The sequence below is a fragment of the Bipolaris oryzae genome (assembly GCF_000523455.1).
Source record: "Bipolaris oryzae ATCC 44560 unplaced genomic scaffold scaffold_11, whole genome shotgun sequence".
NCBI lineage: Eukaryota > Fungi > Ascomycota > Dothideomycetes > Pleosporales > Pleosporaceae > Bipolaris > Bipolaris oryzae.
Genome location: NW_006911287.1, coordinates 114,739 through 141,778, shown reverse-complemented (window position 1 = coordinate 141,778; position 27,040 = coordinate 114,739). Strand labels below are relative to the sequence as shown.

Below are 27,040 nucleotides of genomic sequence, written 5' to 3'. Positions count from 1 at the left end.
AGTAGGTAAAAGGGCACAAGTGGGTTAAAAAAGATGGCGTTGGAAAAAAGCCAGCGCATTGGGGCCTAACTTGCATTGTTGCCTTGAGCGTTATTTCAACGGAGCGACACCCCGGGATCTACGTGGGCTACTTGGTGGGTAGATCTACAACATGACGATAGAGCTGTCTCCGTTACACGCGCCACACTTTGCGGCTACGAAGTCTGCTGAGGAAATATACGAGCGGCTTCGCGCAGATGAGGAACTTATCGATGCACAGAAGGTTTGTAGTTGGGTGGCATGGTATCTGCCAGATTACGATACAGACCTCGGAAGAGCCATTGCTAGGTGCCTGGCTCCGATGCCCGGTGTGAATCACGACCTCAGACGACTGATTTACGAGAATTGCCTTAGCAAAATCCGACAGTATTTGAAAAGCGATGGACCCAACGCAGCACACAATGTATCAGTTAAAGAGATGGAAGAGGTTGGAAGAGATATTCTCCCAGAAGAATTAGCAACGGCATTAAAAGTCCTCGTACATCTACAAGACAAAAAAATTATCAGACGAGACACCACAGCCGAATCCATTACAACATGGTTACATGAGCAAGTTGCTACTCGCCATGAGATTCCTACTACAAACATCCCAGAACCACCACCCGTACCCCGCAAGCGTCTCTGCTACATCTGTCGGCTCGAAATCAAACGTCCGTTTCCTTCTCACCCATCAATGTGCATGCCATGTGGCGCCTTCAACCACGCCTCCTCTCAAATTTCACTGCCACCAAAAATGACTTTGGTATCCGATTTCACCGCCTTGGTCACTGGAGCACGTGTCAATCTAGGATATCACACTGCGTTGCGATTGCTGCGATGTGGAGGCCGAGTCATAGCTACGAGTCGGTACCCGCGAGATGCTATATCACGATACACAAAAGAGGCGGATTCTGGCCAGTGGATAGATAGACTCAAGGTGGTAGGTGCGGATTTCCGGAGCGCTAGAGATGCGTTTGAGTTGGTGCGTGAGGTCAAGGTATGTTTTTTTCTTCGGCTTCTCAAAAACGGCAATTCGAGGCATAAACTGACGTGTGATGTTCATCTTTGCAGGAGTGTTTGAAGCAGTGGGCAGATGGGGGAGAGCCCAGGTTGTATGCGTTGATTAACAATGCAGCTCAGACTCTCACGGATAGTATCAAGAAAGAAGAGCGTGCCATGGAGCGCGAGCAAGACTTGAAGAGACGTGAGACGGATCCGGGGTTGTTACTTGGGGAGAATTACACGGCGAGAGTGAGGGGTGGAGCACTGCCGTTGGCATTGGAGAACGGGAAAGCACATTCGACATGGATGGACGGCCCAGAAAACGATACCGATGCCATATGGATCCTAAAAGAAGTCGAGACGTCCAAAGGTACCACGACAGAGATCGAGACGTACACCAAGTCGTCGTGGGTACAAGGCATGTCCGAGATCCCTTACGAAGATGTTGGATCCGCGCTTTCCGTCAATACGTTTGTTCCCTTTATCCTCTGTCGAGAGCTCCTTCCACTGATGGGTATCACCGAGCTGTCACCAGCGGCGGCATCCGGAATGACTCACAAACCCCAAGGCTACGTTATCAATGTTTCCTCGCGCGAAGGCATCTTCGAAGACATCCTTACGTCGACGGCAAAACGGGGCAAGCACGTGCACACCAACATGTCCAAAGCGGCGTTAAACATGCTGACGGAGACCGAGGCGGAGCCTGCATGGCGGACAAGGAGAGTGGCCATGAATACGGTTGACCCGGGGTACATGAGCGCGGCACCAGAGTACGAAGATGCATTTGATGGGAGACGGCCGATTGGGTGGGAGGATGGTGCTGGGAGGGTGTTATGGCCGATTGCTGTAGCGGAAATAGAGGGGTTGGTTGTCCGGGGTAGGTTCTTGAAGCATTATGGTGCTGTCGAGGTGGATCCGGGGAGGGGGAGGGGATGAATAGTACTAGTACCGTCTTCTTTTTTGGTCCGCGGCAAAGCCACATCCGATGCTAGTGATACATATGTCCTCGATATACAGCAATGGTGTTTTGTCTATGGATATCCATGACGGAGGCATGTCCGTTTTTTGTCTCTGGAGCCGTCGGTCCGTTTATGTAAAGTAAAGGCGGGCTACAACGTCCCTGGTGCGGAGGGGTCAGCCTAGACAGTGCAAGAGGCGGGGCAGAGGTGCTAGGTTTGTCTTTGATACAAGGCTTGAGCGGAGTGCATGGTGGTGGAGCTATAGTCTCGCAGACTGTTTATGTAAGCGTCTATGATGGTGTAGCAGCATGTAATTGAGTAGTGTACTCTGAGATGGTGTTGATTATGCCAGAGAATAGAGTAAGCACAGCTAGTAAATGATGTGCACATCAGACCGTCGTTGCATTAGCTTACCAGTGATAGTCAGGTCACGTTTGGCTTTGTACTTTTCAACATGCACACGGCCGATGATGCCTCCTTTTGTGCTCTGAAGCATTGGTACCGATGCACACTGGTGCGTTACTTGTGTGAACTTAGCATACGGCAGCCGGCGGTGTCGAAGCATGCTATGGCACGGAGGCATAAATCAGCGAGGGTCAGGTGGGTGGGCCATGTAAGAAGTCTGGTCACGAGCAGGGCTGGTACGGAGGGCCCTGAATCCTTATTGATGGGCGCAATCTAAGGAGTGAAGACGCGTGATCAGACAGGAGATGAGCATCGGGCCCATAGACGCCTCTGCCGATGCCAGCCCCGCGACAGCAAGCGAGCGTCTTTCAGTCTCCAACAGGCCCCTCGGTCAGTCCCTTCTGGCGCTGGTCAACAGCCCAGTCGCAATCGTACGGCACATTTCTGTCTGCCTACCTATTCCATCGCATCGCATCACAAAGATTACAAGTGTTCACTTCCATCTGCTAGGCAGCCATATCGCGGGGCAGGACGATACGAGCATAGTACAGTAACCCTCTCGGCCAAATACCTACACACGACCAGCACGCTGCTATCAGTCCTCTCGACCGACCGACATTACCGCTACCCATTCACATTCGCACCTATACTCACATATTCACACACGCATACACAAACTATGGCGTCCTTTTTTGAGCAGCTGTGGGAGTCCATCTTCACTCCAGGGCCGACTCCCACGCTCCTTGTCGCAACAAATGCCTCCTTCGCCGCACTCCAGCTTCTCCTCTTTGCCATGCTCCTCGCAACCTACAGCATACACTTCATCATCCTGTCTCTCCTCTGTGGAGGTCTCTGGTGGTCAATCAACTGGTTTGCAGCAGAAATCAGAGCTGCGCAAGAGAAAGAGGAGGAGGCGAAGCGGATTCGTGAAGCTAGAAGAGGCGCAAAGGACAAGGGTGACGATGGTGATGGTGAAGCCATGGACTCGGGAGACGATACTGAAGTTGAAACCGAGGTTGAACAGAGACAGGTGCCTCAGCCCAAGCCCAAGCAACTGCGTGCTGAGGCACAGAGCACCGTCCTGGTTGACAAGCCACAAGGCAATGCTATAAGCAGCCCGTCACCGCCTCCTGTGACGGCTGGTGCGAGAACCACTACGGCTGCGACTACAGGGCTTGCAGTTCCAGCCGACGAGACGACCAAGCGAAGAAAGGGCATGGCCGAGTCTACGGGCGATTTGTCTACGGATAGCGAGTGGGACAAGCTGTCGGAGGATTCCGAGGATAGATGAAGACGTCTATATTTTGCTGGCCGCTGCTCGCCATGGTTCTGTATGCTTTTTTGGATGCTAGACGCGATTAGACTGTGCATCTGTACCCCGATGTCGCGACACGTGAACACGCGCTGCTGTCCCCCCTCCCCCTGTGCTATGCACGTCAAGACGTTGTGCATTTGTCTCTTTTCTAATCCAGAAGCAGGGAGTGACCTCTGCTGATCTCACCTCACCCAGCCGGCCATGCATCGGGCCTGGAGTTGCAATGACTGACTGGGCTGTGCTTCCTTGCCTGCTTGCCCGCTTGCTTGCTCGTCATGCCCCGCCAAAGCTTCCACCCTCACCCATCACAGTGCCCGAATGCCCAACTCGCTCATATTCCCATTCCCACATGTCGCTGACGACGACGCCTTGGTCCCGACCCGCACCCATAGTGGCCCTGCTATCCCATGTCTAAGCTGCTGCCTTGACCCTGACATCCGCGAATATACTTTGCACAAACCCCCGCCGCCGCACACGAGCAATCCCCCGCAATGGCCGCTATCAACACGCCCGTGAGCGTCGCAGAGGTGACCGAGCAGGCTGGAAACTACACCTACGATGCACACATTCCCCTGGCAAACTGGCTGCGCACTGCCAATACCATGCAGAAAGAGGTGTGTCGCTAGGCTCATGCAAGGTGCGCATGCTCACAGCTTCCCAGGCACAAGTCTACGAAGCAGAAGGCAACGATGCGCAGACATACCTCCTACTATACCGCCACGCCGACCTTGTCCTTCAGAAACTACAGGGCCACCCCGACCGTAACAAGCCCGAGAATCGCAAGGCGCTGAATGCTGCTACAGCCGCTGTCAGCCGGGACCTGAAGAAGCTCGAGGAAATTGCGCCCCGGATAAAGAAGAGACATGAAGATTACGAGGCAAGGCGCAAGAGGCAGCAAGAGATGCTCAAGTCGTTGGAAGGCAAGACTGCTAGCCCTGCTTCTCAAGAACTCGACGGGTCCAGGAGAAGGTCGTATGACTCGAGACGGACCATTGACGCGCGCGCTCAAGACAATCATTTGTTGGCTGCGAGACTGGCACAGCGAGAAGTAAGGAGGAGAGCGACGAACAGGATAAGCGTGGGACAGCATGATGTTTTGGAAGCAGACAACCTGGCACAGCGTTCTGGTGGTACATTGGATAGTTGGCAAAATGAGTGGACACAGCAGAGCAGCGACAGAGACGATATTTCTAACCAGATACAAGAAGTTGCTAGACTACAGCAGAATGGCCAGAGAGCATCGTACTCGTCGGTATGTTGGAACCCGATGATGCCTAATGCCTCCATATACTGATAAGCGCAGCATCCAGCATCTCAGTCGACATCCACATACCATTACCCAACTGTTCCTCACAAAACAGCACAAGAGATATGGAACGACTCCCAATCGGGAGGTGTTCCACCAACGAGACCCCCAAAGGAACAAATATACAGGTCTTCAGGTCTCCCCATGGTGCCTCCACCACTGCCTCCTAAGCCTGCGGCCTCTCCATACGATTCGCGATCAGAACGTCCACGCCCTCCACCTGTACCAGGCAAGATCTCGGAAAGTGCACCACCATTACCCAGCAAAGTACTCGATCAGCGTCCACTCACTCCATCTGGAGAATTGGACGAGTTCACCTTCAAACCCTCAGCCTACCTTGAAAACGGCGATCCTCTTCGTCCAGTCTTCCTGCCGTCCCAGCTCCGCAACCAGTTCCTCGCCCTCGCATCATCCAACACGCGTCTCAACCTCGAGACATGCGGCATGCTGTGCGGAATATTAAAATCCAACGCCCTCTTCATCACGCGCTTAATCATTCCCGAACAAACCAGCACCAGTGACACGTGCGAGACACTGAACGAGGAAGAACTCTTCGACTATTGCGACAAAGAAGAATTAATGGTCCTAGGCTGGATTCACACGCACCCAACTCAAACATGTTTCATGAGCAGTCGCGATTTACACACCCATGTCGGATACCAAGTCATGATGCCCGAAAGCATAGCTATTGTCTGCGCTCCCACGAAACAACCTAGGTTCGTGTCTTTTTCCAAAAAAAAAAACTCCGTCTCAGTCCTCTTTCTTCCATTTCAACATGCTAACGAAAGAATAGTTGGGGCTGCTTCCGTCTCACCGACCCCCCAGGTAAACAAGCAATACTGAGTTGTACCCGCCCTGGTATCTTTCATCCTCACGACGTGGATAATATTTATACCGAAGCGCTGAAACCGGGCCATGTGGTGGAGTTGATGGATGCACCGTTGGAGTTGGTGGACATGAGGCCCAAGAAGAAGTTTTAAGAGAGGGTTGGGCTTACTTTGGGTGTGGAATAGTGTGGCAAATGGATTGAGAGGCGCTTGTTTTTTTTTTGCTCTTCAAATGGTGAAAATGGGATATGTATTGCATAGCGAAGAGGGTTTGCATGAGAGATTACGTATGTTTGTAGAAGTGTGTGGGAGGATTGGTTGTGATAGAATTGATTTAGAGAGAAAGAGAGGTATAAATCAAATATATCAAGGATTCCCCCCCCTCCTTTCCCCTTCTACTTACTTTTGGAAACACGGGTTTACGTTAGTGATTTGTATAGGGATTTTTCCCTCTATCAAATACTATCCTCTCTCTCTCTCTCTCTCTCTCTGTGTGTGTGTGTGTGTGTATGTATGCCTCTCCCCTTTTCCCCCCGATCCTTCCAAACAAAAATGAAGAAGAAGAAGAAGAAGAAGAAGAAGAAGAAGAAGAAAAAAAGTGTACAAATAGTGGTCTCGTGTCATTCACGACAAACTTGCATACCACACAATCTTGCCAAAACATAATCTTACCGGACTTTACTTGTACGAATATACGCTCTTTTGTATCTGAATATCCATCTTATCCTCTCTCCCCCCCTTTCCCCCCTATCCTTATGTATAGGGTGCGGGTGTATATGGACATGGATTAGATGATGTGGAAGATGCCCTACTTGAGGGGTTTTTGTTCGTTCCTTCTTGTCCCTTTTTTTTCTTCGTGTGGTTCGAGGTTCTTTTGGTTGGTTGGTTGGTGGGGGTATGGATAAGGGTAGGGATAGTAGGGGGGTTTAAGGAGAGAGAGAGAGAGGGGGGGGGTGTTCATCCCGTGGGTTGATGGGTTTAATTGGGGGAGTGGGTAATCTTCATGTATGTATTGTGTGAATGGTTACTTTGGAAACTGGCGAGAGAGTAGGAGAGAAGCATGAGGGTAAGGTGAGAGGGTAGGTAGATGGGTGAAGTAAGGAATGTCTAGTTGTGACTGTCGTGTCACAATCTAGAAGGGATTGCTTTTTTTGTTTTGTTCTCTTCTTCCTTTCTGTACAAGGAACATGATGTTGTACGATCAGATACGTTGCATCGATATGTGCTTAAAGTGATATAAATCAACTATCAAAAATACATCAACGAGCAAGGGTACTATTCCTCGCGAAACCAGGACAAGACATTGGTAACCCACCCCTTGCATCATTCGTGCCACTCACCTTCTATCACGGCACTCCCACAAGTTCACGTGGGAATAAAAACAGGTACCAAGCGCTTGCGGTCTTCACGACTCATACACCCACCCCCACCCCCCCATTCCCCATTTTCCCTCGTTCCTTGTTATCATCGCCAAACACCTCGCGATCGTCGACGTCATCACCACAGCCCAAGAAGAATGTCACCCTTTCACTAGCCACCCGCAACAATACAGGATATATACTATGTATTCTAAAACTGCGCCTCTCCGGAATGGGCGGCTAACTGCCGGATCCGTGTGTGCCGGTAACCGAAAAGAGACTAAGATTGGATCTCGCAAGTTCCAAACATGGCCTCGGGCGACCCGATAGATTTCGGGAGATCGACAAATACGTGCTATTAGGTACTCACAAGTAATATCAGCGGTGGTTTCGTTTTCCGTGTACGTCCATGGGCCTTTGTATATGTTCGAGCAAGGCTTGTTATGTTTTTTTTTGGCCACTACAGAAGTAGGTTGTGAATAGATGTGCTGCTTTTTTGTGAAACAGGTTTTCGCGGCGTGGTGCTGGTTGTCGAGCTGAGGTGCGGCGCTTGGAAAAAGGGATTTGCAGCGTTGGTGGGACTAGGGGGGTTTGGGCTGGTTTTAGTGTAATTTTTTTTTCTTTCTTTGCTTTGCGTTCTTGATGTGGCTGGCGAACCGTTTTTGGTTTTTTCTGGTCTGGAAGAGTTTGCACTACAGGTGTGGGGATCGAAATTTCCAAGTTTTTTCTCTCTGCTTGACTTTGCTTTCTTTTCTGCTGGCTTTGTTCGTGCAGCAGTTTGGTGGTTTAGTTTCACCTTGGCGATCTCGGCATGATCCGAGAGTGTAAGGCCGAGGGGCATATGAAAATTAAGTGATGATCGGGATCGAAATCGGATGATAGCAATGTTGGTGGCCTTGGTAGAAGGGTTGGATACAATTGGATCGGGATGAGTATCCATCTACGTGCGCTACTGCTGAGATCAGGCCATCAGGGCTGTCGTGGTACAAACAACGGGTTGGAAATGACCACCAAGAGCTCAAGACTTGTCAAGTGCTCTCCCGCAATCAGAAAAGAGATTCAACAGGCTCGGTACTGAGCCGGCAGGATACAGCCTCAATGATGCGTACCGAATTGCCCTCCCTGTTGCCGTTCGTTAGTCGTATGGTTTTGCTTTTCTTCTACGTTGTTCTTGGCTAGCGACGGAGTCTAAGGGACCCATTAACACGAGTTGGCGTTACATCGTAAGTCCGTAAAAAAAAAAGAATCGGCCGCGACTGGGCTGACAAAGACTGAATAGCCCAAGGCTAGGTGCCGCTGTCTGGCTTCCGTTCGGTAGTATTAACCTGGAAGTGGACATTCCGAGTGTCAATACAATAGTCAGGCACGCGATTCGGTGATTGTGTGCACATGCAAGCGGTGTACTTGGACATGTGATGGCCTGACCAAGGGGTTTCCAAAAACAGCAAAGTAGGTAATGAAGTTTTTCTTGGGTGTATTTGGCGGCATGGAAGGTGTGTGAATGGGATGTGCTGGGCATGCTCATGCAAGAGCCGGTCGATAGGAGACTGGGATATACTGTATAAGATATTCCAATTTCTTGGTACCGAAGGGTGATGCGCAGCGGGGGAGAGGGAAGGGAGGGGGGGTTGTAGTACAACACTTTCCTGAGCAGCCTAGCCCTCTCTTCAACTTGACATGGCATTCAATGAGTTTGGTGCTTTTAGGAGCTGTGCCTGTGCTTCTTTCTGGTGTGAGGGTAATTCAACTGTGTGTTGGATGTTCTTTCCACAAACCCGCCAACTATTATTGATGGCCAGGTCCGTGCTTGGTAATGACGTCGTTCAAGAAACTGTTGATAGGGTAAAGCTCCACAGCAACTTATGTACCCGCGTACCAAGGACTTGTGCGCATTGCTACTAATGTAACACGTGCATTTGATACAGTAGACGTGAGCTAGGAACGGGTTTGAGAAGTGTTGCGCTACAGGGAACCAGGGCGGCGGGTGTCGCAACGGAGACAGCTCCAGAGTATGTCGAAAGGTCGACACCAGACACTTGACGTCAGTAGCCACGTATCTGGAAGCAAACGCACATTACTCGCGCGGTGATGTGTTTCCATATGTTTCGTGCACAGCCCGAGACGTGGTGAGGAGCATGTTTTCCCAAGGCCGCGTTAACAAGTCTGCCTAGACCACTGGTCTACGTGCCAATGTGGATTTATCAAGGTATGGGGTGCTGAAAACAAGGTTTACACAGTAGAACTTTCCTCTTGATCGGTGTCCATGTAAAGTATATTTCTGTAACATGAAACAATTTACACTGTTCTCAAGTACATATAGTATACTTGTCACTGCAGATGACTGGGTCCCATTCAACACAGACGCATGAAGTCTGAATTAGCTTTCCGGTAGGGTTAAGAATAGTGTGGGGGAGGGGGGGCGAAAGCAAGAACCTGGCCTTTCAGACTACAAACCTGGCGAATGTGAACTATGTTGAGTATGACGTCGTGCAGTGTATCAAATACTGAGGCTGTGTGGCGCCCAGACCTTCACTCCTGCACCCAGTTAATGCCAATTGACGATCGTGATCGCACAAGTTGATCGATGTCTCTAGTTTGAGCTAGCAGCTTGGATAGAGAAGGTCATTGGACAGAAGAGATACAATTAGGGACGCCAATGCTTGAAAGACGTGGAAGAATATTGAAATAATGGACCAATGGTGACGAACCGAGATAAACTATATTCGTAGAGCAAAGGGTCGAGGCAATTATTCGAGCACTAGGCATTCTGTAAAGAAAAGGTCGGAATTGGAGACTGTTTTTCTATTTTGCATTTAACGGCTGAATCGCTGGTTTTTTTTGATGACTCAATTTGAGCTGCGATCCAAATGAACATGAAGACTACGTACAACGCATTACGCTTTAGGCATGCCAACCGCGGTACACAATCTTAGTGCCGTACTTTTGACCCTTCTTGAGTACCATCATAGGCTTGTACTCGGGGACATTGATAGCGTTTACGTACCGGCTGGGCTCAACGCAGAAACCAGAACGGGCGCGGCGGGCGGGCACATCACCAACTGCGGGCACGTCGATGTACTTTCCGGTGTAGAACTGAAATGCTGGCTCAGTCGAGTGGACTTCGAGATGGATTTTGCTTTCCGGGTGGTAGAAGGAGGCAAGCTTCTGCAGAGCTAACGAGCGCGTGTCAATGGGTACACTGCTAGGGTCGGTGTTGACAACAAAGCAGTCGTCAATGTCGGGTTCTTTTTCGCCGAGAGTGAAAGTCTTTTGAGGGCTGACGCCAGGGTACTCTTCGATAGGTCCTGTGGGTATGCCTCCGTCATCAACGACTTGGTACTTGTTTGTGATGAGAGTGACTTCTGTGCCAGCGATAGAAGGTCCTTCTGTCAAGTTGAAGTAGCTGTGAACATTTTTCTTTCTTTCAGTACTGTAATCTAGGTGCAGTACTTGGTGAGCGCTTACCTGTGGTTGGTCATGTTGATAGCAGTTTCGTCGACCTCATCACCGACGAGTTCAGCTTCGTACTCGATATGCAAGACCTCTTGCTGAACACCGTCTACTTGTTCCTTTTCCTGGACGTACCACACACTTACTTGCACGGTGCCAGGGTAGCCCTCCTCACCGTCTTTGCTTAGGTACTTGAACAGGGTGGCCTCTTTGCCATTGCGATCCACCGTAGTAGGGCCTTCAAACTCACGCTTTCCCCAGCCCATGTGGCCTCCATGGAGGGAGTTAGGGCCATCATTGAGGGGGAGTTGGTACGATTTCCCGTTTAGGTCATTGATCTTCGCCTTGGACACGCGGTTGGCGATGCGGCCAATCGTCTCACCGAAAAAGGGGGCATTGTACTGTTTATACAAGTCGGCCGAGGGAAAGCCCTGGACGATATTTTTTCCATTGACATGGAACTTTTGGATGATGGCGCCCAGAGGCAAGAAGGTGAAGGCCTTTGAAGACATGGCGCAACGGGAAATGAGTGTGGCTGGGCTCTGTTGGGCAAAGGGTAGAGAGTGGCAGTGGCAGGGCAAGCGGGTGGTCTAGAATTGTGTGGTTAGCTGCAGATCTGGAGTGTGGTTGAAGGGCAGCACGGTCCCAGTAAACTTTGTCTCTCCTATTGTTGCGATGTGTGGTGTGGTGAGATGAGGGGTAAACTGTCCAGACGCGGGGCTGCTGCGGGATCACCGCCACCACCACTCACCTTAGCTGAGCGTCTGGGCGCGCGTATAACTTTGGGGTATCCTTGGGCGTGGGAGCAGGCGACCAGGCTGATTCAATAGTTTGCTTGAATCGTGTGTGTGTGTGTGTGATTGTGACAGAAGACGGGCGCATTGCGGACCGTAGCTGGGATACATATGTGTTGATTTATTAGCCTAATGAGGATGTGGAGCAGCCGTCGACGTTCCTTTCTGCCGCTGGTTACCACGCGAAGCAAGGCTGAAGTCTGCTGCTATGCGTAGACCGTTTACATGATGTGCCTGGCGCAAATACAGTATAACGGTTCGGACGATTTCTCCGCGTCAACGTCTGGACAGTGTCAGCGGATTATTAATAATGGGTACTAGATTCATAGTAGTATGTATGCATCTATGTATGTAGTAAGTATGTATGTACATGCACTTGCTCATTCTGTCCGCCACACATCATTAGTAATCGGCATTTCAAGCGCGCACACTCAATTTCCCAACATGCAACGTCATAATGGTAAAGAAGAACAAACAGCGAGTTTTAATATTTACAATATCATATACAGGTAAACCACAGTGTACTCGCACAGGCGCCCTTGTTGCGCCCATTGTCAGGAACAGTTGCCAATCCGCGTAGGCATGCAGCTGTGCCCGGCACAGCGGGTTGACGTCGTCGTGAAAACAGGTGAGACTTTGACCGGAGTGTACATTGAAGGAGTAAATGTCCCGGCAGATCATTATAAGCCGACATATTGGACGCCGATTGCTATGACCGAACCCAAACGCCGTAAAGAAACAGGAGGTATCCCAGAACGCTTGAACGCTAAACAAGGAGATGGAACGAAGCAGCGGAGTTGTATCCGGACCAATGACTATGCGCCAACGGGGTTCTGGATGAAGCTGCTGAAATCCAACTCATTGTGCGTATTCCAATCGGGCATCATTGGGTCGTTTGGGCTTATCGCAACACTCTCCACCATCATGCTTTGGTCGTAGGCGGGGAAGCTGTCGAATCCGTACATTGGCTTGAAGTCGACTGTGTCATCCATCATCATCGAGTCGTTCATCCAGGGTGCTCGTGACAGTGCAGAGGGGTCCATGACACCGCTGCCCATGAACGGTGGCGAGGCCATTACCGGCTCTTGCTTGATTGGCGAAACTACCTGCGACTGTCGTGGGAATGGGCTGTTCATGGGTGGGGTTGGCGGTGCGTTGTTGCGGGCAAAAGGGCTTTCGTAGGCAAAAGACCTGGTTGTGGGAGTGCCATTGTATGAGGAATTGGACGAAGCGTGGCCGTGGTCGGATTCTGAGCTGACTGAAGTTCGTCTCTGTGTGTATGGGGCGCCTCCCTCGATTAGTCTTTGCTGCATGCGATTGCAGTCTTCCTCGAACCCTTCGTAGTGAGTGCTGCTTTCGCTAGGGGCGTGTAGAAGATCCAGGCGTTCCAAAATGTCGTGGGTAAGGGGATGGCCACCTGCTGTTTCTTGCAGTGGTTGGCCTGGCCAGCTTTCGCCTCGCTGTAGGCGGCTGTAGAGTTCTCGCAGACCAGCAACTAGTTGGCCTTGTTGCTGCTCAAGCATCTCGACGTAACTTATTTGGGTCAGCCTAGGGAACTCAAATCAAGTACGCAAAGGCAATCAACATACCCCTTGGGATATACTTTGTCCTGAGACTTCTTTCGCTCTCCAAAGACGCAGATTGCGTTGTCGGCTTTGCAGCGACTGCAAGGGCTTGCTCCATCGCACTAGTCCTGTTAGGTGGATGATTGCGACGACTGTCTGGAGTTGAGCATACCTTTGATTTTTTTAGACGGCAGCGATCGCACGCCTTGCATACTCGCTTTCGGATATTGTCTTGGGCCTCCATTGAGTCTGATCTCTGAGGTGACATGTGGGACGAAGAAGGCAGGGCAGGGTGGGTAGTAGGGTGGGCTCTGCAGGTGGTGACCAAGACTTGTGTATGTGTGTGTGTGTGTGTATATATGTCTTATGTCGGACAGTACAATGATAGCTGGTAGGATGTTGGTGTGCAGTTTGCTAAAATAAAAAGAGGTCCAGGTGGGAGTGGAAACCAAGGCCCTAAATAAGAGCTTCAGGGCCGTGTGGGTAGCAAAGCATTATATCTATTCACGTCAGAGGATAGTTGGGTTCAGGCGGACGTTCGGCGATAACCTTGTGGTGCAAAAACCCGGTAATGAAACTGTAATTATGAAATGGGCCGGCCATGGGCAGCTAGAGGGGACCCCTGTCTCTTTACACATCATCAATGGGCGCACGCACGTTGAGGCACATTAGTCGACGTGCAAGGGTGCATGGCTGGGCTGGGTGCAGGGCACCAAGGGCGCGAGGACTGGGCTTCGCTGGCCGGAGGAGTGACAAAGCGAAAGCGCGGAGTCGGCCAACGAGCGGACCGTGAGCGCACAGTAGTCGACGACGACTGCACTGCGAGACAGCCCGCCCGCGTCGTTGCTCGTCCGCCAGGGAGAACAGGTGACGTTTCGCTTCGGCGAATACGCGGGCTTAACCAAACCAGACGACGTGCTCTCGAGATCGCAGCGCTCGGGTGCCGGCAACACGACTTCCACGACCAAAATCAGACGGACAAGAGCCGCCTATGGCACCCCCTCCCCCCCGCAAATTGGCGATGCTGGCCAGGGATTGTGTGACACATGGGCGAGGTCATGATCAAGAGTCGACGCTGCTTGTGCTTGTTCATGATGTGTCTGTCTGGGTGTGCGTCTTGTGGATGCGCCTGTCATCATCATGGCGGCATCGCTGATAACGTTTTTTTGTGGCCTTTGACGGGGGCCCCAATGTAAACGTACCAAAGCTTCGGCCGAGCTAGAGAGACAGGTCTGCTTTGAGCCTGACTGATTTGACAGCCAGATTGATCAGCCTCTGATGAAGGCGTGCTCCTGCTCGCTCCCTCGGACGGTGGCACAATCCCGATTCCGTCTCTTGCGTCCGAGTCATCAAGGGGGAGGCGGACCAAGACTTCATGTCCGTCTACCACACACACACAAGAGCAGAGCAGTCTACTACTTACTACACACGCGTGAAGAAAAAGACGCATACGCCTGGCCCGTCTGCGCCTGCTCGACACCGACATAGTTGCATACATACACACACACGCACTTACTTACGTGTGGATATACGCTATATAGCAGCGCCAGCCAGCCAGCCAGATGGTCGAGGGCGCTGCGATGTGACCGATGGCTTCAAACCGTCCGTTGTTGGCTGCCAATGTAAGCGCAGCCACAATCAGCGACCTGCATTGTCGCGACATATGCTGACACCCGCCTGTGTCTCTTCTGGCTGCCCTCTAGCCACAATCGTCTCGTCCGACTCGACCTGCTCTCCTTTGCCGTTTCTTGTATTTTGTCGAATACACACATACGCGTCGCAGCCAGCATGCGCCTCGTCCAATGTTTCATGAGACGTACGTACTTGGCAATAAGTAGTAAGTATAGTATAGTCCTACCTACTTGTGTCCTCAGAAAATGCCTCAGCCACAGCACCATTGAAGCCACGCCCTGACCCCCCCCCTCCCCCCATCCACGTACACCTCCACCTAGCCACAGCCAGGCGTCCAGGCTCTAATCATGTTTACTGGCCCATCTGTATACATACATACATACACACATACGTACATTCCCATACGCGCTATTATCGTTTGGCCAGTCAGCTCAGTTCCTACGCTACTCAGGGAGATTGGCAGGCTGGCGACACACGCCAGGCGTCGTCAGGCAGCGTGGCTGAGAACATGACTTTGAGCTGAGGCAACATTTAACGGGCCCCCATATACGATGGCTATACGATGGCTATACGACAGCTATACGACGATGCGCCCCCTGTCTTAATACACACTTAGCCGTCCCTGCCAAGGCGTCCTGAAGTGAACACCGCCCGTTTGGCTAGATAGTCTGCCTTGTTCTTCCTCTTCTTCCTTATGCTCCTCCTTCTTCTTCTGCTTCTACTTCTGCTTCTGCTTCTGCTTCTGCACTTTGTTTCAAACAAGCCTAGCGTGAGCGCATACAAAAATCATGTCAGCCACGGCCACCTTTTGTGCATGTGCATCATGCCACTCGTACGCATACATACATACTCACACTCAGCATCCGCATAATCACAATCATCGCCTCCACCTCATCATCGCCCTCTAACACCATCTACTTACTCGCTCCCTCGTCATGTTCCAGGTTGCAGCCGCTGCACCGCCTGCTGACATGCGACTAAACGCCAGTGCACGCCGACCAAGATTGCCAGGGCTTGTCTCCATTCCCGCCCTGGCATTCGGCCACTTGTCTCGTACTTACATGGTCCTGCTCGGCTCACAGACCGACGAATGCGGGGCTGCTAGCAGCGATCCTGTCAGACCCATCTCCCGTCCGTGTGCAATATGCTTTTTCAATGCAAGGGTCCTTGGATGCACATTGATATCAAAAAAAAACACACAGTCCCACCCGTCCTGGTGAACAGTCGCCGACATCATGTCGACTCATGTTGGAGACAGTAAGCGGCGATTGAATGCATGCTCCTCGACAGGTTGTTGCTTGTACCCCGACAAGACGACCAGCCAATCTACGTACACTGTCGGCCACTACAAACTTGAATAATGCCTTTCCAACCCGCCTGCTATGTCATTGTCCAAGGGTTGCGTGGTTGCCATGCTCCAATGTGCGACGTTTTGCTGGCAATCACCCCACGGTCTCCCTTGTTACATTGGACAAGGGACGGACGGTCTTGTCCCTCCGATCCATACTAACCCAAAATCCCCCCTGGTGCCATGGCGTACATACTTACTTACTGCTTCGATACCTGCCGTCCTAGCCATGTGCGCAAAAGTCTTGGCTCCTCGTGTCCAAGATTCTCTTGTGCCCCCTCTGATTGCCTCAGCAAGACTCTCCGCACGCAGTCTCAAGATCGACACCCGCTCTCGCTTACTACGGCCTAACCTTGCGGCTTTACTCAGCCCGGTCGCAACAGGGGTACCAAGCAGATCCTCCCATTAGGTGCCTACAGTCACTTATTACCAAGCCCTCTCCAACGGCCTTACTCATCCTGTGCACTTTGCACTGGTCCCGCCCTATATGATTACCTAGCAAACTTCGAGCTAAAGTCCTGCCAAGCTCCTTTGTCCATGGATACTATCAGCCTGCATATTAGACACGCATGTTTAACTTTGTTTCTCTCTTTCTTCTTCCTGCAGTCAGGCCGTTTGCGTTGGGTCCGGCATATTTTTTTGAACAATTCGTGGGCCTATTCTTACAGGTCATATAAGCCACGAGCTGCTTTGAACAGCCCTAGTAAAGCGGCACACTGAAGCGCGTACGGGCCTACCGAGCTCAACGACAAGCAGAAACGGATAGCCAGCCGATTCAAGTAAACACAATACATATAGCACATACGGCAATTGCCGAGCCATGTGCACATGGCTCAAGGCTTGGCTCCAAAGCAATCTCTCTTTCTCTTGATTCCAGGGTCAGATCGTTGCCTGTGTAGTAGTAGCACTACAACAACCTGTTGCTGTTGTCGCACTGTGCCAGCAGCCTCAGGCTCCGCCCCACAATGTACGACCCACCAAATATGGGTCTCAAAAAAAGGAAACATGGGGGAACCTTGGCAATGACTAGAGACGTTTGAGCTGTCTATTTGCCCAAGGCTAGTAGTGAGTGACAGGTTGCGCACTCGGCCGTTTCCGTCTCTCAAGGCAACGAACACCCACGGCCCGGTCCTCTTGATATTCTAAGCCCCAAGGCTACGTGTAAAAACATGGCACCATCGAGAAAGCCTGTCGGTGCCAAGCCTTGTCACCCTAGGTCTCCGCTGCGGACAACATTTGGCGGCGTTTGCCCTTTTTTGTGTTGCTCGGGACCGGACACTCAGCCTTCCGGCCAAGAACTGTCGCTCAATCGACCCATCCACTAAAGCATGTAGTACTCTCCAACGCAGTCTGATTCAGTCTTGGCTCTCTCATTCTGAGTCGAGATCTAGACTCTCTCTGGCCCGTTTCCATCACCATGGATTCCTTGGCTGCCACATATGCACATACTTACGGGAGGCGTATAGACACGAAATGATGTCAACTAGAGTAACTATTCGCACACGGCACATAATAGAGCTGGCTAGCTCTAGCCTGTTTGATTTTCCTAGGCTCGGGAGATTGAAACCTTGCGTATTCTTAATACCCATGTCATGAGACCACATAAACCTTCGCAAGGAACCTACACTCCATTGAGGCGTCGACGGGAACTGCAATGAGTCAAGCCCATGGAGCAGTTTCCACAGGGACCCACCCCAATTTGTAAGGCTGAAAAAGCTTCGACAGTTAGTTATGCATTGGGCCCGCACCCACCCACGTCAGACCGCGTCTTAGTGCACAGTCGCCACACTATTCGCAGCGTCTAATCAAAATCCTCAGCAGAAGATCAGTCACGGATCGTAATCTCAAGGTGGTGCCATCATGAGTCTGACACATGAATTCAGTGCGAAAACAACTTTCTTTTCAACTGCCGATGACAAAGCTCAAGCACCAACATGACGGATCCGTTGGCCCGGATGCTGCTTGCTCAGTAAGTAAACTTCGGATAGTGATCAAGGCACCCGTAAAAAAACACTCTTCCCCTCCGGGGTATCTGCTTCTGTCGACACGCGGTATTTGCAATACGCGTTGCTCTTGTATACTACCAAACGCATATTCTAGGCCATGGTCATGGTGCACCTAGTATCCGTGACTCGACCGTGAAGGACTTGATGCTGATCATGATCCTCCCGTGGTGCAGCACATCCACCTGCGGATGGCGAACCCCAGCTCCGAGCGCCAACATACCGGTTCCATTGCGTACACACGAACAGGACCCCTGCCTGCTGTTGAAGAAATGGTCTAGACTTCTAGAATGCACCTTTTCATCATGATCCGCTTTGATAATCGTGCAACATCGGCCACGGCATCGCAGTGCGTTGGGTTAACTACGTAGCACACCGCCGCTCGTACCTGTCATCATCTGCCATTTATCGCAACACCGGTCGTAATACTCAAACAAACAACTCAATACCAAACGTGCCTTGTTTCCAACCCTCCTTGCAAGCACCAACCAGGGGTCACGAATAATCAGGAATCTACTCAGCACCAAAAACTGGATTTATCCCCGGGGTCGTCTTCCAACTACGGTGTTTTCGGGTTTCTGTACCACACAAAAGTCCGGCGACTCCTCTTCACTCGGGGTCCGATACTTGGACACTCGTCCGAGATGGGGCGGGCACGGACCAAATATCTTCAATGGTACGTATCCCGCTTTACCGTGTACGCTCTGATGCCCTTTTTTTTCGCTCGTAAGCACAACGATCGCTTTTTTTTTCTTCTGCCTGATTTTAAAGGCTACCTCAGTAGGTCTCGTCAAAACGTAGTTTTTTTTCATGTTGGGTTCGTTCAAAGCATCGCGTGCTGTTATTTCTACAAAGGCATGATCGCCCCTTTGTTCAGCGCTGTTACTCCTAGTTCCCACACATGGCCTTTGGCCTCCCAGGGAAGGTCGCCCGACTTTGGCAGATAACACACGATCGAATCGACCGCTAATACGTATGCCTGAGATTCTACGCGACGGCTTGATATCAACGATCCTAGGCGCGAAATGCTGCGCAAACTGACCGGCTTGACTGTGCGCTAGGCACTACTTGAGGGTTTTTTTTGGTAAACCCTGCGAAAGCTGCAATAAGCTTTGGCATGCCTCGAGTCGCTTCCCTAAATGCACCCTGCCAGCCATGGCAGATCCGCATCCCAATACAGCAAGTCGATGTCACGGGCACGATCTCTTAACACATGGTCCCCCATGCTTCGATGCTTCTACTTATTGCCTGGAGCACTGGTTGAGAAGATGCGACGTGCCTCCGTTTTAGTGGGAGGAAGAGCTCTCTGAAGCGGATAGTGCGATGCGAAATGTAGCCTTAGTGCAACACTCGAGGCCGGCTAGACCGACGATTATATTGAAATGGCCACAATACGAAAACTATAAGGCCGCGTTGCTCGCTCGCTCCAGTATGGTGGTACAGCCTCGGAGTTAAGCTGACTGCAGGATAGAACAGACAGCGTGCACGCTCGGTCACGACTTTACACCGCAAATATGCGCTAGGCAGTTCCGAACCTGCAGCACTGCCTCAACATGACAACCCAAGTCCCAAACCCAGTTGCTCCTAACACATCATTTTCTAGTGATGCGTTGACCCAAGGCGCAAGGCGCAGGGCGCAAGGCGAAGATTTGCAGACGATGCGTTCTGCCCATACCCCACCCCTCCGCGGCCCTAGTACAGTCAGCAACGTCAGCGTGCGCTCAATACTCGTCCAAAATGGCCTCGATCGCGAGGCCCGTTTTGTAACTTTGGGGCATGATTGCAAGGCTGTACATACTCTATCGGGTAGGACCCATGTTCATCGTCTTTAGAACACCCAGCGGCGATCATCGACTCGAAGCTCACACCGGATCACTTAGCCGCGGCAAATCACCAATCCGCAACCTTTGAAACAAACGCCCGTGGCAACGACACTGGTCTGACAATACAACGACGCCGTCTATCAGGAATCTCTCGCTCAGATGCAGGTTGATGATGTCGGCTGCATTGCACCAGGAAAATTAACACTGGCAGCTACTGCACTGCCGTGCTGCTGAATTTGAGACTCACTGACGTTTCTAGTGTGCTCTAGGTCCACGTGCTCGGACCCCGATATTCGGGCCGTCAACGTGTTTACAGTAGTAGGAAAAATGGTATTACGTCGAATGTGGACCTTTGTTTTGTGATGAGCTGCTTTCACCATGCTTTACATCACAAGTAGTCTTTCTTACACTCACATGTGCTGGGTGCAGCACAGTGCTTTTGCATTTTGCGGGAATAATCTGGCTTACTAAGGCATCTCGCTCAATATCTCTTTTCTCTCTTATTGCCGACATTCGGGCCCGATTGCACCACTCGGACATACGACAACTATAACAAACCCTTTTTTTTTCTTGAGTCAAAGCCTCGCTTACACCATTCATACTTTTCTGCCCCAGTCACGCGAGACGGAATTATCCGAATCACCCCATACCACGACCCATCTGCTGACATGCTATCGGTAACTCTGACTTTCTTTCGCGAGCTTGTACTTACTACTACAATGATGCCAAAGTTCTGACAGTATCGCGTTCCCGAATGCCATATCCTCGGGTAGAATTGGGCCGAATCACGCCTTCTTTGATGAAATGACTAGTAAACAACAGAGCGAAAAGTAGTTGCCGATCCATATGCATGCGTGTTTTGTGTATATACTTGCCTCGGACAGTGACATGTCATGTGACTTGTGTAAACGTATCTATATAGTGTATACAGCTTGGCAAACCCCTACGTACAGTGCATGTCATAGGGACGCGTAACATACACGACTTGGCTCGTGGGATATCAGGCATATTTCGAACTTGGGAAGCAAAGAATGCAAGGAAAAGGGGAGAGGCCCGAAAAGACGATGTCGTGGACACGCTCGAGGCGTTTTGCGTCTTTGGCATACGCAGTAGGATCGTCGATACAAGCCCTAATTTGCAGCGTCGCAGCTAGACTAGACAACACAGACATGCTCATCACTTTACAATCTACATGGATCGAAATCGGTTAATCGGGGGTAAATCAGCCTTGTTCCGTGCCTAGCACAATATCCAGAACCTTGTGATTTGCATAGTCGGCAGCTTGAAGCCGGATAAGCAGCACAGAGATCGAATCTGCAAGAAAACTCCATATACGTAGTGTGGGACGATTGGATCCCTGGAAATACGAACAACCATGTCTGAATCAAAAGGGAAGCACACAGGGGTCTTTGTGAGCATCCCCAATACCCAAACTTACCAAATTACCAGTACCTCCTTTTCATCCAGACTCTTATAATCAATCAGTTCTCCTTTTTCCCTAAAAATAACACACGAAAACGTCTTTGTCAGCCCTGCAACGCACCGCACCGCAACGCACGTACATAGAACCGTGACGATCAAGACCGAAAAGAATCTATTCCCAAATGGTTAAAAGCCCATGGAAGGGAATAATACGATATGTACGTATGCGTAAGCTTACACTGCCATTTCCACGCCTCATTTCCCCAGCCTCTTCCCCCCCGGACGCTCCACGGCTTCCACCCCAGACCCCAGTCTCGGATCGCAACGCACGCACAAGCACTCAGGGAGAAGCTAAGAGAGAAGGCCCTGACTGCGCCTCTTGAACCCCCGGTTTAGCGATTAGCGAGGAGGGGAAAGTGTGGTTGGGGTGCGAAAGGGTTGACTGGGAGGTGATGAATTGCTGTATTTCGAAGTGTTTGGATCATGTTTGAAGGAAATATGAGGGAGAAGAGGTGAAGATTGTAATTGCAGAGAAGACAGTTGTACATGCCATACGAAAAAGCATCCAGCATCTCAATTTCCACCCTACTACTATATTGCGCCAAGGACTTGGATAAAGTACGCACGAAAGAAGGACTGCGGAGAGGAACCACAAGGCTGAACTCTCGTCATCCCCTCAGACCCCTTCTCCATCTCGTAATACCGTTCACCATTTGCGGGGGAAAAACGAAATAGTAAGCAATACGTAGACCAACCTCGGACTAACATAACCCAACCTGCCCAATTTCCCACCCTGTGCACTAAAGCACATCCACCACCACTACTGCCACCCGATCTTACGGGACCTACCTGCAAGCTAGTACATACTAACTACACTACTAGACCATCTCCCCACAAAGCCCTATACACATGATCTCGCATCTCCCACCGCTCCTTTACTCTCTCGGATGCCCTTGCCGCAAGAACGCGATCCCTACCCTTGACCTCGGCACCTTACACACCTCGTAGTCAGCGTATTCGTAACACACGTTAACTGCGTATGTAGACATCACACCACAATAATATGTGCGCACCACAACGCACGCCGCAGGACAACATTTCCACACATACATGTGCACACTGCGTAATGCAAAACACACCGTTTTCCCTTTATGCTCCCACTTTTGCGCCCTTTTTTTTCATCCTCTGTCTCTCTCACACACACGCAAAACGGACTTGCCTATGCAAGTTTAGACGATTGAAAAACGGCCGAAAAAAATGTCGTTTCCCAACAAAGCATGCAACATGGTATACTAACCTCACCTTACGCATCTTCTTCACACATGTCAGAGGCAGAGAGAAAGGACTAGTTGGAGTCGGGTTTAACCCTTGCAAATGTCGTGTCCGTCGTGCTAACCCCCACTTCTCCTTTCCTCTTCCTCCTCCCTTTCCAACGAGGAGTGAGAAAAGAGAGAGAGAAAAAAATACCGATCCACACCAGTCGTATACACCGTATATGCATATCCCACATGCCACCACCAACGTTCGGTATGGGGGGAAAAAATACACTACTACCACCGCCCTATCCACCTCCCCACATACACACACACATACACACGTAAAGCCGCACAAGCGCCTCTTCCCTTCCCCTCCCTTTCCTCCCCCCACTTTCTTCAAAACCGAGGCGCCCTTTCACAGCCATAATCCCAACCCCTTCCCTTCCCCCTCGAGTCATGCAAACGCGCACAATGCGTATTCCCTTCTTTTTTTCCACCTTTGTCAGCAAAATACAGAACCCAGTAGTTATTATCCGCCCTGAGTTCGAGACGAGGCGCAAAGACACCTCTCGTTTTTATTTTTTCGCTCGAACAAGTTAAAACGCACAAACCCACCCCGGCCTCCCCACGGTGTGCGAGCGTTACACGGACTAATTGCGGTCTAATACCGGAATTCATTCCGCTCGGCTGTAATAACTATATGTTTTAACTTGTTAGTTTTCTAGTCATGCGCGGGGGACCGGGGGGGAGAGAGAGAGGGGTGGCTGGTAGGTTATGTGGTATCGGTAACATAACGCCGGCTGGTGAGAGCGCCCAGCAAAAGTAGTCATGGGCTATATTTTTTTTTCTTTCATGACTGGTATGTGGAGTTTTCTTTTTTCTTTTTTGAAAATTTTCCTTTCGGGCTTGGAGCTGTTTTGGGAGAGGGTTTATGGTTTGAAGGGATAAATTACGGACAAGGGGTGTGTGCGTGTGCTGATGGGGGGTAATTGGTAATATAAGTTTTTTTGGAAGGTCATGGTTTCAATATGGAGATGTTTTATGCTGGACGGGGGCTTGTAAGGTGAGAGGTCACAAAGCAGAGAATAGAGAGAGTGTGTGCCGGATGGATGGATGTAATGGTTTGCCAGAAAACTTGATCTGAATGCGCATTTAGAATTTGGGGTAAAGGAAAATGTACTACATCTTTGTCTTCATTGGTCTCGGTAACTCGTTTACTCGTCGATGGGTGGGTGAGTGGGTGAGCGACCGTCCGTTCATCCGTGTCCGTCCGTCCTTATCGACGCCCTGGAAGTCAGGTAAGTAAGCTACCCAAGTTTGGGGACGCACGAAAAATAAAGGGCAAGACTTGAACAAGGGGGGGTAAAGTAAGCAAGCCAAAAGGTGAACAAATCACAAGCATCGGGAAGTCACCCTAGATTGTTGATCGACAGAACCCCTGAAGCGAGTCCGATATGCTCTCGATCTACCAGACGACAACCGCCAACGAACGAGTCCCCGATGCATCAGCGGAGACCAGGGGGAGGGAGAAGCACAAACTGGTAATAATACCGACGCGAAAGTTTCCAAGGTGCATTGGGTCGCAACGGACTGTCTATTATTACGCCGTACTTGCTTGCTCGCTGTAACAAAAAGGGCGCAGCCAAAGGAGGGGAACGCAGGGAATACGTGTTTGTGACGCGTCTTACCTTTGTCATGTATGGTTAAAGTTTAGAATATATAACCCCAAGACAAGCACCAGCATGGATGGGTTGTGATCAACGGGAAAAGAAAACAAGGACAAGGGGAGGGGAAGAGAGGAAAGAACGAACTAGTAAAAGTCTAGAGTTACCAAATACACACACAACTAGCGCCGCCTGGTCTTTGTTTGCTTCGGTTCTTTCTCGTGCCCGTCGCTCTACTGACTACCTAAACACACCCAAACCCAACCCAAGGGGTATCTATCCGCAAGGCTATGCATCTTCAAAGCAAAAAAACCAAAAAAAACAGGGACTGCGAAAACAACAACAAAGAAAGTATTAAAGTCTAATCAGGCCCGCTCCAGTAAACGAACATGAAGCCAGCGATGCAAACACAAGCAAAAACCGCGTATGAGACAGCATGGCCTGAAGAAGAAGGTATCGTATCGTAAGAGGAAGGTGAAGCGGACAACCGTAATAGGGACGACAATTGACTTTGAAGATTGAGAGAAGGGAAATCCCTCTGTGCTTCGATATCTGCTCCCCCATCTTGTTGCCCCTCAACTTGGTCCTCTGCCCCTATTTGCTCAAGCACAGGGCTTTGAGTAGTGGTACTGGAGGTAGAGGAGCAGGAGCAGCAATGAGAAGCGGCGCAACCCCGCCGTTGAAGGTGCTATATGTGTGCACCGTAGGAGGGGGCAGTGACCACGACACCATCTTCTTTGTATTGTTCTCACGCCCGGCGCGTGGTCCCTTCAGAAGCTGCAAAATCGACTAAGTCTTGCCCTTTTCATACTCCATGTCTGCGTCCTGGAGCTCGGCTTCAAGTTGGGCGCGAGCATCCGGCGAGTCGGATGCACCACTGCTACTCAAAGGCGAGGATGCGGATGGTGGGGTATGTTCTTCTTCGCCGTAGTGCACCGACTTTACGCGCTTCAGTGCGGGCTCGCCATCAGGCGTGTTTTCGGTACTGACAAGGCCTAATTGACTTGCCTGAGCAGGGTTCTGGGCAATCCACCTCTCTCGCCATTGTTCGCGAAGAACGTCGTAGATGAACTGAAATTGCACCTTGGACTGTACCATGCCGGCGCGCTGGTCCCTGAGCATCTCGACTATCTTGACAACGGGGTCCTCGGTCTCGGGTACGTTGTCTAGTGAACCTTCTTGGAGCTCCTGCGTCAGCCAGTCGAGGGCGATAAAAGTTCCGCTGCGACCAATGCCTGCACTACAATGCACAATGCGCGGGTTGGTAGCATTATCAGAGTTCTTTAGGCGGGAAATCTCGACTAGTTTCAGCATAGCGGAGCGGTCGTCTCCTTCTGGCACGGAAAAGTCGGGCCAGCCGGCAAAGAGCAGGTGCCAGACCTTCTTTGACTCGGATTCATCATCAGTCGTCATGTCGATCTCCCGGACCTGAGTGCGCGCCTCCTCGTCAATGGTATACGAGGCCAGGTGAAGATTGTGGATGAGACCGTCTTGGAATTCGTCATCCTCGTTGACACGCAGGTCAGGGTTTTCGAGCGACTGGGGGTAGTAGGGGTAGCACTTTTCCCGGTAGGCCTCAAACGTCTGGGTAAGCATGACGATGACGGCGGGCGAATCATTCTCTTTCCAGACCATGCGCCAGATGTGCGACCATGTCTCGGCCTTGGGTCCCTGTGTTGCGATGTACTTGAGGGGTGTTTGGGACTTGGTCGTCACAAGGTCTATGGGTGAGGCGTTGATGTAGTCAAAGTGGCCCTCGGGGACGGCAAGATGGACTCTGTTGGACTGGTATGGGTCGACATTGGCGTAGCGGTTGCGGAAAGCGTACTCCTCGCCGCCGCAGCGTGCCCACCTGGGCGGCTCCTCAGAATCGGGCGGGTGTGAGGTATCGCGAAGACGGTCGTTCTGTGCCGTTTCGAGGCGATTCCACTTGGTATTGACGTCTCTGGTGGAGCCAAGGAAAGCGGGATATGGGATGCCCGCATTTTCGGCTGGTGTAGGCGTGCCGGGCGCAGAGAGAGGGTTGGCGAGGCTGTGAGTGCTGGCGGCGGGGGTACTGGCAGCGGGCGTGTTGAGCGACGAAGTGGTGAGGGAGCGGAGACTGTCCTTGCTGCGCGAGCGCTTGGACGAGGCCGTGGGTGAGATGGGATCGTCGGGGCTGGCCATGGCTGGGTCAGTCCTGATGAGGACGCCCTTGAGCTTTGCCTTGCGCCGGAGGGCGCGAAGTTTATGCAGTTTGAAAAGATCCGCGTCCGTGTATGCGGGCGGTTTGGAGGCGGCTAGTGGGGGGGAGAGCAGAGTACTATGTATTTGTGTACACCAAGTGGCGGAATACCGGGCGGGTGCAGGCTGTGGCGCGTCAAAGGCTGGAATGATGGGTCTGAGGGCGATTTGCCGCGTCTCGAAATTAGCGATAGGGGGGATGCGAGGTTGCAAGTGGAGGCAGCGGGCAAAATGAGGCTTCGCCACGATGCATTTGCTGCTCTGCTCCGTCTTACTCCCCGTCTGCGCGTCTGCGCGTCTCTTGTCTGTATCTTCTCTTGTCTTTCTGGTCCTTGATGGCAGTCGCAGTCACACTCTCAGTCGAAGTGCCGCGTCAGCAAGCTTACCAGGGATCAGGTCAGAGCAAGAGGCAGCCCGTCTCCCAAGAACCTGCTTCAGTGACCTTCGGGACAATGGAGGGGCTACAGGCGGCCTCGCAATTGGGGGGGGGAAGCAGATGGCGGATCACAGGCCGGCCGTAGCGTTGTCGCGTGGCCTTCTAGAAGGGCGGGCAGGCAGATGGGCAAATAGGAAGCGGTTGTGTATTAATGGCAAATGTCCCACCGTCGAGGGGGAAATGGACAATATTAATGCGAAGGCGCAAGGCCAAGGCAGACGGACTGTGAGATGG

The 27,040-nt window shown here is 51.3% G+C and overlaps 10 protein-coding genes across 10 annotated transcripts; 7 read left to right on the top strand and 3 right to left on the bottom strand.

Annotated features, from left to right (window-relative positions):
- Positions 1–151: 151 nt before the first annotated feature.
- Positions 152–1,956, top strand: COCMIDRAFT_83969 (uncharacterized protein; the record flags this gene model as incomplete). Its single annotated transcript, XM_007685610.1, has 3 exons — positions 152–405; positions 475–1,015; positions 1,090–1,956. 3 exons carry the CDS (start codon positions 152–154, stop codon positions 1,954–1,956), a joined length of 1,662 nt encoding a protein of 553 aa, XP_007683800.1.
- Positions 1,957–3,063: 1,107 nt separating this feature from the next.
- COCMIDRAFT_1540 (uncharacterized protein) lies at positions 3,064–3,675 on the top strand (the record flags this gene model as incomplete). Its single annotated transcript, XM_007685528.1, has 1 exon — positions 3,064–3,675. One exon carries the CDS (start codon positions 3,064–3,066, stop codon positions 3,673–3,675), a length of 612 nt encoding a protein of 203 aa, XP_007683718.1.
- Positions 3,676–3,796: 121 nt separating this feature from the next.
- COCMIDRAFT_83808 (uncharacterized protein) lies at positions 3,797–4,114 on the top strand (the record flags this gene model as incomplete). The annotated part of the gene is made up of 1 exon (XM_007685609.1): positions 3,797–4,114. A coding segment is annotated over one exon (318 nt), but the record flags the coding sequence as incomplete, so codon positions are not given.
- A 76-nt stretch (positions 4,115–4,190) lies between these two features.
- Positions 4,191–5,985, top strand: COCMIDRAFT_1539 (uncharacterized protein; the record flags this gene model as incomplete). The annotated part of the gene is made up of 4 exons (XM_007685527.1): positions 4,191–4,313; positions 4,361–4,951; positions 5,003–5,721; positions 5,799–5,985. 4 exons carry the CDS (start codon positions 4,191–4,193, stop codon positions 5,983–5,985), a joined length of 1,620 nt encoding a protein of 539 aa, XP_007683717.1.
- A 4,106-nt stretch (positions 5,986–10,091) lies between these two features.
- COCMIDRAFT_83953 (uncharacterized protein) lies at positions 10,092–11,152 on the bottom strand (the record flags this gene model as incomplete). Its single annotated transcript, XM_007685608.1, has 2 exons — positions 10,092–10,593; positions 10,656–11,152. 2 exons carry the CDS (start codon positions 11,150–11,152, stop codon positions 10,092–10,094), a joined length of 999 nt encoding a protein of 332 aa, XP_007683798.1.
- Positions 11,153–12,249: 1,097 nt separating this feature from the next.
- On the bottom strand, positions 12,250–13,267 carry COCMIDRAFT_83785 (uncharacterized protein; the record flags this gene model as incomplete). The annotated part of the gene is made up of 3 exons (XM_007685607.1): positions 12,250–12,967; positions 13,024–13,121; positions 13,172–13,267. 3 exons carry the CDS (start codon positions 13,265–13,267, stop codon positions 12,250–12,252), a joined length of 912 nt encoding a protein of 303 aa, XP_007683797.1.
- A 2,058-nt stretch (positions 13,268–15,325) lies between these two features.
- COCMIDRAFT_22684 (uncharacterized protein) lies at positions 15,326–16,388 on the top strand (the record flags this gene model as incomplete). Its single annotated transcript, XM_007685549.1, has 4 exons — positions 15,326–15,400; positions 15,576–15,766; positions 15,834–15,888; positions 16,029–16,388. 4 exons carry the CDS (start codon positions 15,326–15,328, stop codon positions 16,386–16,388), a joined length of 681 nt encoding a protein of 226 aa, XP_007683739.1.
- Positions 16,389–18,138: 1,750 nt separating this feature from the next.
- COCMIDRAFT_83827 (uncharacterized protein) lies at positions 18,139–18,291 on the top strand (the record flags this gene model as incomplete). The annotated part of the gene is made up of 1 exon (XM_007685606.1): positions 18,139–18,291. One exon carries the CDS (start codon positions 18,139–18,141, stop codon positions 18,289–18,291), a length of 153 nt encoding a protein of 50 aa, XP_007683796.1.
- A 1,244-nt stretch (positions 18,292–19,535) lies between these two features.
- COCMIDRAFT_22683 (uncharacterized protein) lies at positions 19,536–19,975 on the top strand (the record flags this gene model as incomplete). The annotated part of the gene is made up of 2 exons (XM_007685548.1): positions 19,536–19,697; positions 19,793–19,975. 2 exons carry the CDS (start codon positions 19,536–19,538, stop codon positions 19,973–19,975), a joined length of 345 nt encoding a protein of 114 aa, XP_007683738.1.
- A 4,961-nt stretch (positions 19,976–24,936) lies between these two features.
- Positions 24,937–26,313, bottom strand: COCMIDRAFT_83859 (uncharacterized protein; the record flags this gene model as incomplete). The annotated part of the gene is made up of 1 exon (XM_007685605.1): positions 24,937–26,313. One exon carries the CDS (start codon positions 26,311–26,313, stop codon positions 24,937–24,939), a length of 1,377 nt encoding a protein of 458 aa, XP_007683795.1.
- Positions 26,314–27,040: the final 727 nt, after the last annotated feature.